We start from the raw sequence: 14,104 nt of genomic DNA on the forward strand, positions 1-14,104 counted from the left end.
AAATAGATAACTAATAAGGACCTACTGTATAACACAGGGAACTCTTCTCAATACTCTGTAATGACCTATATGGGAAAAGAATCTAAAAAAGAGTTGGTATATGTATATGTATAACTGATTCACTTTGCTGTACAGCAGAAACTAACACAACATTGTAAATCAACTATACTCCAATAAAAATTTTTTTAAAAATAAAACATTACTGAGAGCTCATCCTACAAAAATCATCTATCATATAAGAAGTAGGATGAGATGATGTCCAAGGTCTCCTCCAGCTGTAACATGAGAATTTGATAAGTGAAAAAGCCTTATTGTATTTTTAATAAATAAAAAGTTGGCAATTTTGTTAATTTTTTTAAAAAAGAGGATAAATTTATTGTTATTAGAAATAATAATAATTATAAAACAAACAGAAACAAAACATCTTCCTGTCCATGCTATCTTAGTCTTGAGCACTCCAGAAGAGGAAAGTAATTATCAACTAAACATTTCTTGCTAGAAAGGAACAAAGGCCAAATCAGCCCTAGAATGGTTAGTTGAGCATCTTACTTGTTTTAACATCTTACTTGTTTTTGCATCTTACTTGTTTAGCATCTTACATGTTGAGTTCTTTAAAAGAAATATTCAAGATTTATGTCTACCTTGAAAGTTCTGGGATTAGGGTCAATTTAATTTGAAGGGTGTAGAAGTACAAAGTGCTGGAATTATCAATTTTGTCAAAGAGAGGAAAGAACTTTTCTTATGATATTGATAGTTAAAAGGAACAAAATAAACCAGTCTACCTCCTTGGGCATTTTTACAATAAACCCAAATCAGCAGGACCTTGATAGGCCATCAGGTTTAAAAAGAAAATCTCTGGTTAGTCTGTTATTGCACAAATGCACTTTTTTAAAAACAAGGTATTATGGATCACTGATGTTTACAAAACCAAAACAACTCACCGAGTTTTCCATCTGCTGTTGTTTCATTTCATGGGGGAAAATGGCTTGCTTTTAAAGTTTGGGGATTCCTATATGAATATATTACTCAGAATAGGCTTTTCCTTTTATTAAGTGCCCAAATTATTTCCTTTATTGTTCATGCAGGGACAATGGCAGAAGTTAGAAAAGATGCGTCCACATCTCCTATGACAACAGGAAGCCAAAAGGAGCTTGTAATCACAACCACAGCATCATTGCAACATGACACCCCCCGGTAAGTTTCAGGGATTCTTTGTTTTAATATTCTGCAGATAAGAACTTTTTTTGAGTTATTTAATAAGTATTGAAAAATCTTGACAATTGTTAATGCCTCCTACTCAAGAGAGAGGCCCTTATTTGGAAGCATCTAGATATGACCAGGTTGAACTCATGGAGCCCTTTCCTTTATGCATGCTTTTCCTTAATTGGTAATAGCAATTGACAAGGATTTCCACAGAAACACAAAGCTAATCCTGCCTTTCATCAAAGAATCTGTTTAGCAGCAGGTCCTTCCCAACTTATCATGGAATGGTTATACACTTGGACTATAAGCTTAACTAACTGAATTCATTGATATTAAACACTGTAGTGGGTTTTGTACTACAGTTAAATGACTGTCAACATTTACTTATACCAGAGACATTTGAGGAGTTAATACTTTGATCAGCCTTTTCTGGAGTCAGGAAAAGAAACATGTTATTAAAATTTCTCATATCTAATAAGCCAACTCCCATATTATGCATTTAAGGCTGAATATATAAACATCAACACCAAAAGGGCTTGGTTTATGTTTCCTTGGGGATATGATTGTTTGAGCACTTAAATTCCTAGCATCTTATCAGATAAATATAGATTTAATTTTAAAGAACTTTTGGGAAATGACTCTTAACACAGAGGATAATAATAATGGCTATCATCTATTAAGCATCTACTATGTGCCCAGCCCTTTGTACGCATTATCTGATTTAATCTTCATCACAGCCTTATGAGGTGGTACTACTATCATCCTCATTTTAAAAATCGGGAAACTAAGGTTCAGAGAGATTGAGTGACTTGCCTAAGGTCACATAGCTAGTAAGAGGTAGAGCCAGCATTTCAGACTCCACAGCCCATGATCTTAAATATTATAATAGTTGACAGTGACAACGTCCCTATTTTGGAAGCCACCCACAGTCAAAAGAAAATTTAACTAGTTTACCACATTCTTTGTCCATTACGCCTTTCTTTTATTTTTAATGCTACCATGCATGGCATTTTGCCAAAGACCTACAGTGAGTTGTGGTTCTGAAAGGTTGATGGGGCTTCCACCTTGGACCACGTAACATTGTGGATGAATGCTTGTGCTCAGAGAGGATCCATCCTAGCTCATCTTGAGGGATTTCTTTGGAGGAGTTATAGGTAAAGAGGAAAGACAATCTGGATTTTCAAACTTAATGAATTTTCCTATCTTTGACACTAAGATCTTCAATGAGATCTTTAACACTACTCTAATGTGTTTTTGATGATTGCACTTCAGTTTAGAGAAAAGCATGAAAAAGAAGAATAAAATGTTTCCCCAGTAAGGGTTTTATAGTACATCCTCAGCACACATTTTCTGAAATGGCAATATCAACTTTGTAGAGTTTTACAAGCCCAGGTTAAAATCGCTGTGAAAACTCATATCTACAGACCTTAAAAAAAGGATTCTTTATCTATTAGTTCTTAATGCTACAGCTCAGCTAAATACAGATTCTCAGAAGCTTCTTAAATAATGAGCATTTGGCTAAACAAAAGAATGTGCAGCACACCAGATTTTATCCTTAGAAGTGCTTGATGGCATATTATAGGTCTATTATACAAAGTGCAGAGTTGAAAAAAAAAGATTCAGTACTATGAAAATCAGTTACCAGGAAGGCACAGTGGTTGCTTTCCAGACTTCAGAATCAAGATTATTTGAATTATTTTTATTTCAAAGTATAGAAAAGGCATTTTTTATAGACTGCTTTTACATATAACGTCTTAATGCAAGAGGAAAGCCTGTTGTTCTTCATCCCAAGAAACCTTGGAAAGTACTGAGGAGAACAAGACTAAAAGTCCTTTCCCTGTCCACCCTAAATTCCAAGAATTTTCAAGACCTGCAGGAAAGGATGGGGATGGGACAGATGCCGGTGGGCGACAGGTTTTCCTTTGTTCTCTGAAAAGTGCTGGCATCTATAAGAGTCCCATGTGGGTCCATGTGCAGGTGATAAAACCTAGCTTGGCAAAGTCATCTTTCTCGTTCACAGTGTACGTTGTTAACTGTTCTCTCTGCTGCGTGTCAATGTAATGTGAAATTTTCATTCTGCATTCAAGATGGGAGAAGTTGTGGCTGAAAATGTTAACATTTGCATTTTTATTTGTTGATTTATTTAAAGGACAGCCTCTCCTACAGCAATCCATCACTTGGTGACACACCAAATGTGAATAATGTATTGTAGACTTGTGGTTACAATGTGTAATAAGTGCTAGAGACAGTCAAGGAATGTTAATTATGTTGCAAATGTAATATTTATTGACGCATAAAGTTTATTGCTTTCGAGGTTCAATAATACTGACCAGAGGACATTAATATCACTTATCCTGATTTTAGCAGGGCACCTTTGTATGTGGAAATATTCATGTATCTCATGCTAACAAAATAAATATGTAATTTACAGCACAAGCAAAGAGGGCTTTATAATAGTTTTCTGTGCTGAGAGCTGCAGTGCTTCTCTCTTTCCATCTTACTTCCGGCCTCCAATACTGCTCACACACCCCTGAGCTGTCCAAGAAAGTAAGCACAGTGGGCATCTCGGTACAGGAGGGTGGCACCACTGAACTAAACAATGCCTTGCATTTCTGTTTGCCTGGAACAGGCAACATCCACAGACCATTCCACCAGGAGAGAGAACTGGAGGGGCTTTTCTCCATCATTCTGAACACCTGGTGGGTAGGTGTGCCTTTTCTCAGAAAGTTGAACAAATACCTCTCCTGCCATGACACTGAGTCAGAGTTTACCAATTCTACTTGATCCTCAGGTCTCCAGTGTGGAGCCAGACCTGGGCAAGTTACCAATGAATTTGTTATGAGCACAAATGTTGCTGATAATTAACCCTTTTGTACCTTGCAGAATTAGTTGTATCCATTGCCAGCATACAGACCGTATAAGAAATATCTGAGACCCAGAGCAAAAGAAGTTAACGTTAATTAACAACCATCAGCTCTAATTGTCATCCCCATTAAGATGCAGAATTATGTATTTCTTCATTATAAATAACCTTTCTAATTGTACTTGATGTATGCCAATTTAATCAAAAAGTATACTTTCAACAGGCAGTTATTTGCATTAATGTAGCTTTGGATCTTCAAATCTTTTATTTCAAATTTGACCAAGGAGAAAAGTCTATTGCATGCAGTATATTTTTTATATGTTGGTGTCTTTTTTCTATTCAGGTATGTAAATCTGAAACATTTTATGTTAAAATGAAGACTATCTTCTGGGATTGTTCAGTGAAACAGATATCTTGTCACTTTTTAAAATACCGGTGGAGTTTCTATCTCTCAGTCTTATGACAACGCAATAAGGATTCCTTCCAAACTGATAGACAGAGCCAAATACCAGGCCTGCAGCAGCAGGCTTACACGCTCGGTCCCTGAAGTAAAAGGTTACTGAGGCTCCTTCTCTCTGTTCTTTCCTGACTCGTAGGAGTTAAGACTGGTACTCTTGACCTCTTTTTTTATTTTTCCCTGTGAGATGTGAAGAGAGAAAGACTGATTTCACCAAATCATGCCCAATTAGTGAATTTTTGGAACTGGAACTGTAGTTAGCCTATTTCTAGGAAGCACTGTTCACCTCACTACTCTAGGTTTTTTCAGAAAGATTAGTTTTTATCACAACACCAAGTTGAAGGTTTTTGTTTTACTTTGTTTGGTTTGTTTTTTGAGCTATGTCAAGAGGGATGATTTTGTAGAGCTTGTTTTTTGTTGAGGGAGGTTGGAAAATATTTGTGTATGTGCTTTGAAGGATTTAATAGCTTATTTGGGGAACTTTTAAAAAATAATAGCTTAATTTGTTCTTTTTTTTTTTTTTAAGACCTTGTTCCTTTGCTGTCAGACCATATGCTTAATGTGTTCTGAAAATTTTGCTGTAAGTTTCCACCTTGCCGAGCTTTCTATAAAGCAATTCCCAGTGCACAGTCATGCTCACAGGCAACTGTTCACACATGGCTGACTTGAAGGTGGCTTGTGGAGACTCCTTGCCCGCTGAGTTTGAGATTGAGGGACCCAGGCTCAGAATATTGGGAACCTGAGACCACACTCTGCCAACCCAGGCTGGAAGGATCCAAGTACCCTGCAATCTAAAACTTAAACTTCTGTCTTGAAGAGAGTGTTTTTCTATGTCTTCTTTGGGAAAATGTCTATTCAGGTCCTTTGCCCATTTTTTCATCAGACTGTTTGCTTTTTGCTGTTGAGTTGTAAGAGTTCCTTATATATTGTGGATATTAACCCCTTATCAGATGTATAGCTTGCAGATATTTTAATCCCAATCTGTAGGTTGCCATTTCACTTTGTTTAATGTTTCCTTTGCGGTGCAGAAACTTTTTTATTTGATGTAGTCCCACTGTTTTATTTTTGCTTTTGTTGCTTGAGCTTTTGGTGTCACATGCAAAAAATCATTTTGAAGGCTAATGTCAGGAGCTTTTTCCCTGTGTTTTCTTCTAGGAGTTTTATAGTCTCTGGTCTTACATTTCAGTCTTTAATCCACCTTGAGTTGATTTTTGTGTATAGTATAAGATGAGGGTCCAGTTTCATTCTTTTGCATGTGGATATTCAGTTTTCCCACATGCTGTCCTATTTATTGAAGAGGTTATCCTTTCCCCATTGCATATCTTGTTGAAAATCCATTGACCATTTATGCTTGGGTTTATTTCTGGGCACTTGACTCTCTCCAGTGAGTCTATGTGTCTTTTTTTTATGCCAGTACCATACTGTTTGTAATATAATTTGAAATCAAGAAGTGTGATTCCTCCAACTTTGTTCTTCTTTCTCAAGATTGCTTTGGCTATTCGGAGTCTTTTGTGTTTCCATATGAATTTTAAGGTTGTTTTTTCTATTTCTACAAAAAATTTCATTGGAATTTTGTTAGAGATTACATTGAATTTGTATATCACTTTGGGTAGTATGGCTATTTTAAGAATTTTAATTATTTTAATCCATGAACACAGGATATCTTTCCATTTAATTGTGTCTTTTTCAATTCTTTTCTTCAATGTTTTATAGTTTTCAGTGTACAAATCTTTCACCTTCTTGATTAAATTTATTCCCAAGTATTCTATTCTTTCTTATGCTATCATAAATGAGATTTTTTTCTTGATTTCTTTTTCTGATAGATCATTGTTGGTGTAAAGAGACACAACTGATTTTTATATCTTGATTTTGTATCCTGCAGCTTCACCAAATTCATTTATTAGTTCTAACAGGTTTTTTTGTGTGTGGGGGGGCGTCTTTAGGGTTTCCTACATATAAAACCATGTCATTCGAAGAGATAATTTTACTTCTTAACTATTTGGATGTCTTTTACTTCTTTCTTTCTTTCTTCTGATCCCAAATTTCAGTGTTTTTTCATTTTCTCACACTGTGTGAAACTTGAATTTTATTCTGAGGTGTAGGCATTAAGCCTATAAAATTCTGATTTAGAGTAGGAATCCGGCAAACTTACTTTAAGAGTTAGAATTTGTTTTTATAACTTGATAGGAAGAAACTTAGTCTTACACAGAAGGGGAAGTGCTGTGTTTCTATTACACACAACAGCCAAATTGCAACGCTTTCTTGCACTTGTGCCCAGAATCCTAACTGTAACAAAATCCTTTTTTTAAAAAATCAGACTTTTTTCTCACCTGTACATTCACACAGATATTTTTAGAACTTAACCAGATCCCCTCATGTGCCTATCACATAATGTGTTATCCTTCCAAGGTGAAGAAAGAGGAACTAAATTAAAATCCCAAACCTCAAACTAGAGCCTTACAGGCACTACTTGGATTTATGTGGTAGGTTTGAACAGCAGAACTCATTGCTGCTATACAATAGAGCACATGAGTGGTGACCATATGTGGCAATACTGGCTACTATTCACTAAATGCCTATTATGTATCACATCTTGTGTTGGGCAAGTTCGGCTATGTCCTTTCACAATATATATTCATACAAACTATGTATCATTGTAAAGCTCTTTTAATGACTACTAAAATTCATTTTCAAAGTATTAGATAGATTTTCTTCTTAGATTTTTTTCAAAATGATTTCCAAAAGTGTGGGCTTCTAGGCCAAGAACTATCATTTTAGCTTTATATGCGCTCCGAATAATAGTTTACACACTACACACAATCAAAATGCCATTTACTATAACTTTTCCATTTTGTGTATATTGCAGATAACAAAATAAAAACAAAATTGAATGATATATTGCACATAAATGATGACAATAAAAAGGGATAATCCAAAAACTTCAGAAAAGAATTGGTTGACTATGTAAAAGAAAATATGAAGTTATAAATACACCTGTCTTCCATATCAGGAGGATGAAAAGTCCAGCCATTCAAAAGGATTTTTATAGAAGCTAGGTTGATAAATTGAAATTCCCTGCTGGCAGGTGCATTACTACCAAGAACAGCTGAATGCATGGAAATTTTTAGGTGTTTGATGAAAAGATGTTCCTTTTAATTAAGCCATGATTTTGGGGTGTTACTCTAATAATTCCCACTGTTAAAAACCATTAATATAATCATCCATTCCTCTTGCACACACTGCTTATAGAGTGTGTAAATTAAGAAAACAGAAACAAATAGGCTAAGTAGAAATAATAAAGACACAGTATAATTCCAAGAAATGAATTCAGTTTGAGGAATCTTGTCAAGACACTCTTGACATAGAATGAACGTACAGTAGGGAAAGTGTACATTACAACAGCTTATACTTACTAGCCACTTAGAGTTCTAGTCCTTGGCTTCAGGAAATCTCTCTAAATTCTAGGGGAAGGGATTATAAGAGCTATTTTATTGCTCACACTTTTCTATATCTTCCAAATATTCTACAACAACAATGTATTACGTAGTTTTAAAAACAATATTTAAAAAGAAAACAAAGGGCACACATTTATAGGAGGTAAACCCATTTCAAAATTTTACACTCTCTAGTTCCAAGTAGTTGCAAAAAATCTAAGGTTACCCTTGGAACATAAGACATAATTATGTTATTTCTTTGTTGAGCCAGCAGTAGGTGAGGATTATGCTTCCTGGTGTGTCTTCTCCAGGGCACTAAACTCTGGAAAATGCTGCGATTAGTGACATCTCTTCAGTATTGCCAGTTCCTGCTATGATTTCAGTTTTTGGCCTCGTCAGCTGCTGTTTTAGACTTGTGCCTTTGGTCCAAAATCATCAAATTCCCTTCACTTCAATGTTAAGAAACATTTGTTGAGTGCCACTTGCTGTCCTAGGCACTTAAATGCTTTTATAAAAATTCTTTTATGGGGGCTTCCCTGGTGGCGCAGTGATTGGGAGTCTGCCTGCCAATGCAGGGGACACGGGTTCGTGCCCCGGTCTGGGAAGATCCCACATGCCGTGGAGCGGCTGGGCCTGTGAGCCATGGCTGCTGAGCCTGCGCGTCCGGAGCCTGTGCTCCGCAACGGGAGAGGCCACAACAGTGAGAGGCCTGCGTACCGCCACAAAAAAAAAACAAAAAACAAAAAATTCTTTTATGTATGTTACCTAATGTAATCCTCACAATCATGAGAAGACAAAGCTCAGAGAGGCAATAGAACATTTAAGAGCCCAGGGGTAATAATTATAACACCTAGGTTTATAGGCCTAGGTTTGAATGCTAGCCTATGTGGTTTTGAACAAATCACTTAGTTTAATCTCTAAAATGGGGGTAATAATATCTCCCTCATTGTCTGGACATGATGGTTAAGCAACATAAGTTTATATAAAGTACTTAGCAGAGTCTTGGTACATGGCTAATAGTAGTTGTCATTGTAGAACTTCCCAGGACTGCACAAGCAATAAGAAACAGAGCTCAGATTTGGACCTTGCTATTGTAATTCTAAACTCTATGTGAGTTCCCTGACAAAAGGTTAGGAATAAGGTTAGACTCATCTCAGAGGTGGGCGATAGGGTTGTATTTTTTAATATTCACCATGCAAACATGCTTGCAAACATGCCTGAGTCTGAATCCTCATGTGAAAATAAGAGTATTTTTTTTTTTCTTATAAATATTTTATTAAGAAAGATCTTCTTCATGCATAATTGAACTTCTCTCCACTGTAAATTAATCTGATTGAAAATTTGGCCTGCAAAGAGGAAATCATTGAATGGGAGCCATTTTGAAAAAAAAGAGTTCAGAGTTTTGTTTTTAACTTAGACTAACAAGTGACATTTTCCCTTTATAACTTTTTTAAAAAGACCCCCTAATGTAAAATTCATTATATAGCCTCCATTCTAGAAGCAGAGTCACTGATTATATAATTTCTCGAATAATGAAATGAACAATGCTGTTCCATTTATATATTTATAATGTTTATTTTTCTTCATATGTCATGACAGACTGATACTGGCCATGTATGAATAAGGATTTGATTAAGACCAATAACTGTGTTTAAAAAAATTGCTCTTTGATTTTTGACAACAGCTGCTCATGCTTTGGTTAAACCTTTACCGTCTGTAACGTTTGTCTCCCATGTTTGAAGGGCTCTTACTGTGAAAATAAGAGTATTAATAACTGCCTTGCAAATTTGCTCAGAGGATTAAACGTGACTAGGTGTGCAAAGCCTTAACTTGGTTCTGGGCCACAGTGTGCCCTCAGTGTTAGCTTCTTTCTCTATGCTCTGGGCACCAAGATTTTGGGGGGCACCTGGAGCACAGTACATGTGAATGACACAGGCTCCCCCTTGCCAAATGCACTGAGTGACAGTGTTGTGCAGAAGTGTGGCTTAGAAGCAAACTGAATAACCCTGCATTCAAAGTTATTGATAATGGATTTCTTCTCATAATTAGCTCTTTGTAAAAATTCTGAAAGGGCTTAATTCCCTTCAGAGCAGTGGTTCTAAAATCTATCTGCATATTGAAATCACTTAGGAACCTTTGACAAAGTACCTGTTTCTAGGCCTCACCTGGGTTCATTGAACAAGATTAATTGAAGCAGGCGGATTCTCAACCACTGTGCCACCAGGGAAGTCCCTGCATTGGGATTTGATTGCTTAGATAACGTCTCACAATTGTTTTCACTTAGTATAGAATATATACCACTCCATTATCTTGTGTTCAGCCATATCATAGAGCTTCTTCTACTTAGGCCTATGACCAGTTCTTTGTTTTGGTTTTCTCAAATTAAAAATCCTTGCATGTAGACAGGCAGCATGGCTTACACGAAAGGCCTTGAGAATTAAAGTTCAAAGACCTGTATTCATCCTGCCTCACAGCTTAGCAGTAGCAAAGCCTTGACAAAGTCCCTTGACCACATGGAACCTCAGTTTTCCAGCTGTCCATCCTATGTCTGAACCGTACCCTTTGTTTAGAGATGAAATCAAAATGAAAACGTGTACATCTATATCTCGATTTCAGAGTAATTTACACATTTTGAGGAGAAAATAATAAAGAGATGAGTATTTTCAAAAATAATTAAATATGGACTTCCCTAGTGGCACAGTGGTTAAGAGTCACCTGTCAGTGCAGGGGACACGGGTTAGAGCCCATGCTCCACAACAAGAGAAGCCACTGCAATAAGAAGCCCACGCACTGCAACAAAGAGTAGCCCCCACTCGCTGCAAATATAGGAAGTCCACACGCAGCAACAAAGACCCAACACAGCCCCCCAAAATAATTAATTAATTAATTAATTAATTTTTAAAAATTAAGTAATTGATTTCAGAATAACATGGTTTAAACTTCTCTTCAAAATCTTTGGGTTTTCTGCTGGCCGGTAGTTTAGAAATGCTAACTAGATAAGCAAACTTGGCACCACGTCATTCACAGCACAGGGAAGAGCCATTCCTCGGATATCTTTGGCCTTCCCAGTTGACAGGGGGCCAGGTATAATTTACGTTTCCTGAGATTATGCTCTGTGAACATGTGTTTACTGAAGGTTTTTTCATTTTTAGGTTTAAATGAAACTGTGTCTGGAAAACATCAGATTTTACTTTAGGAAGGACACTAGGAGAAAAACAAAGAAGTTTGTCCCCTTGAAGGCCAAATTGAGGTCATTAGTCATATTGAAAAAGGTTACTGTATATTAGTATAGGCTACATGCTTTGTCTTAGGAAAAGAATGGTCAGGATTGTGCATGATAGTGCCAAGTATGCCCCTGAATAAATCAAAGACGTTATCAATGAGAATACTTACAATGAAGAGAACAGAATAATGTAGTAATTAATGGTCATTGACTAATGCATTTTCAGCTCAGCTGGACACTTTTGTACAATGTTTATATATTCAAATATATGTATCGATTTGTGTATATATACCACTTTTAACATATTTAACACTTTTCATATTTTCCCTATAAATTATTTGCTTTTGATATTAATAAGCTCCCCCCCCCAAAAAAGATATGAGGGTCCTTTATTTTCTTCCAACCTACCTTCTCTTTATTTCTTGTGGAGAAATGCATTTTAACATTTTGTATTACCTGTAGACTTTTGTGAGTTTAACCACAAAACTTAAGAGACAGGTACATATGAAAGTTCTTTGTAAATAATAAAGGGAAACACATAAATATTGTTATTTTCATTAGCCTTAAGACTTCTGGAATATGTCTTCTATACCTTTATAGGGAATAAGAATGAGCCACTTGCCGTACAAATCGTAACATTACCCATGAAAGAAAGAGTCCAAGTTGGTCTTGAAGCCCAAGAGTAATTGGCCAATGCATTACCTGTTTACTTACCAAGCATTTCATTGATTTTCTTTCTGTCGTGGGTGCATACTAAAGTAAGACTATTACTGAGATTGAAAGCGCATCATCTCGTTGCTTTGTACTTGTCCTTAAATGCTTATAAAATGATCAACTTGTCTGGAATGTAAGCCTCTTGGCCAGCAAGGGGAGAGTGATTACTATTATACATGAGAGGCTGTTTCTTCCTTTGGGAAAGCTGGAAAATTCTGAGGTGGATTGTGACTTGTATTAGAATAGGGACGCTGCTTCAGGCTTTCCCTGTCACAGGACATGGGCTACTTGAAAACCAGAGCCAATCGTTAGAGCCGAGAAGGCTCCAGCCTAATACCAGGATGGCAAGTTATTTAGAAAGCAGACCAACCTTGTATACAACTGCATGTCTTATAAAAGCCTTGCTCTTCTCCTCACCCTGAAAGAAGTCTGTAAAACAGAAGTCAGCACGGCCATGCACTTGACACTTGGTATCTTGCCTTGGGACACCTGTCCTACCAGGTGCAGACTGGACCATTCACCACAAATGGCATTCAATGTGGACTTTCATTAGGATGCTTCTAAATGTTCTTCATTAATGAAGTGGTGCCTTCCTGCATGGGTAGTGGGCAGTATGGCTCCAGCTAGCTTGAAGGAGACTTTTCAGTCAGTGTCTCTTCATCCCATCCAGCCCCATGTCTGCTGTCCTCACAATCTCAGCTCATGACTGAGAAATGTGCTGCTCCTAAAATAAAACTTTTCTTTGAACCAATTGATACACCTTACAGTCAAACCCTGTCTTCTGGGCTTTGGAAGGAAATAGACTGGTGGTGGAAGAGCCAGCTTCTGGTAAAAGCTGAGATGTTGCTTCATCTCAAGGGCAGATCATAATTGTAACTCAAGCAGTTGGTTTACAAAGAAACAAGCTAATTAGTGGCAGAACTAAAACTGGAACTGGCCCTGGAACCACTGGGAACCATGACACTCTGGACAAGAGGTGAGGTAGGAGTCAGTGGCATTGCTGTGATGCTGTAGATGAGCCACCCTCCACCAGGGTTGCAGTTTCCCTTCACTCATCCATGTGCTGCTGGAGCTCAGTAACTTTTCCAGAACTGTCCCCTTCAGTAAGTTGATGCTTCACCGAAGCTTGCCCCAATTTTTTATCTTCTCCCTTTGGATATAAATATTTTTGTGAACAGCAAAATGTTTCTACTGATATACAGCTGTAGGTCACATGGCACTGACTTTTATTCAAACTGGAAGGTTTCATGCTAGAACTGTAGCATTGTGTCATTACCTCAGTGGAGGCTTTTGTATCAATGTGAGAATTTTAATTTCACGCCCTGCAGACTTCATAGTCTTTTGTTCTCTCTCTGACCCTGTTGTTGCATAAAGGGTAAACCCCTGTGTCACATTCATCTTAGGTTGAAAAAAGGTAAAGTTGATCCATTTGAGATCTCCAAACAAAGACAGATAAAAATCTGTTGGCAAAAAGCTTTTACTAAGACAAAAAAAATGAATTATTTTCTGCTAATATGGCTTTCCATATGGATGAATACGGCCTGAGGCACGAAAGAGGAAAAAATCTCTCAGTTAACGTTGGCCACTGGTACTATTTCATTAGTACAGATGATCGTGAATGTACTGACTGAAACACAAGGTACCCTCAAGTGTTTGGGTATCAAAAATAATCAGACTGGGGCCAAGATCTTTTTTTTTTTTTTTTGCGGTATGCGGGCCTCTCACTGCTGTGGCCTCTCCCATTGCGGAGCACAGGCTCCAGACTCGCAGGCTCAGCGGCCATGGCTCACGGGCCCAGCCGCTCTGCGGCATGTGGGATCTTCCCGGATCGGGGCACAAACCCGTGTCCCCTGAATCGGCAGGCGGACTCCCAACCACTGCGCCACCAGGGAAGCCCCCAAGATGTTTTTTTAGCTAGTCATTGCTGGCAAAGAAATCAAAATTTCTCCTTCACACAACTATTTATTTGAAAGAGAAAAGGAAACATTGTAGTAGAGGAAGCTATCAGCATAAAGTATAAGGAAATGTCTGGAATAAGTTAATAGCAAACCAGGTGGAAACAAATCGGAACTTATTATTTAAATTGGATATTTGATTAAAACGAATTTTTTAGTTGAAATAAAAAGCTTACCTCTGGAAGTTTTCCATATCAGAGGTTTAAGATCAAAGATATCACAGAATTAGAATTGTAGCTTTAACATTAACTTCTC

General features: G+C 37.2%; 1 protein-coding gene across 3 annotated transcripts in view; it reads left to right on the forward strand.

Moving 5' to 3' along the window:
• Nucleotides 1–14,104, forward strand: part of KIAA1328 — a gene marked incomplete at its 5' end in the record, with an annotated part of 378,127 nt that overhangs the window by 329,203 nt on the left and 34,820 nt on the right. For all 3 annotated transcript variants that reach the window (XM_079718280.1, XM_079718281.1, XM_079718282.1), the window contains one exon: nucleotides 1,086–1,194. In XM_079718280.1, coding sequence (XP_079574406.1) covers nucleotides 1,086–1,194 — 109 coding nt within the window. The remainder of the gene's footprint in view (nucleotides 1–1,085; nucleotides 1,195–14,104) is intronic.

Source organism: Hyperoodon ampullatus, assembly GCF_949752795.1.
Source record: "Hyperoodon ampullatus genome assembly, chromosome: 13".
Taxonomy (NCBI): domain Eukaryota; kingdom Metazoa; phylum Chordata; class Mammalia; order Artiodactyla; family Ziphiidae; genus Hyperoodon; species Hyperoodon ampullatus.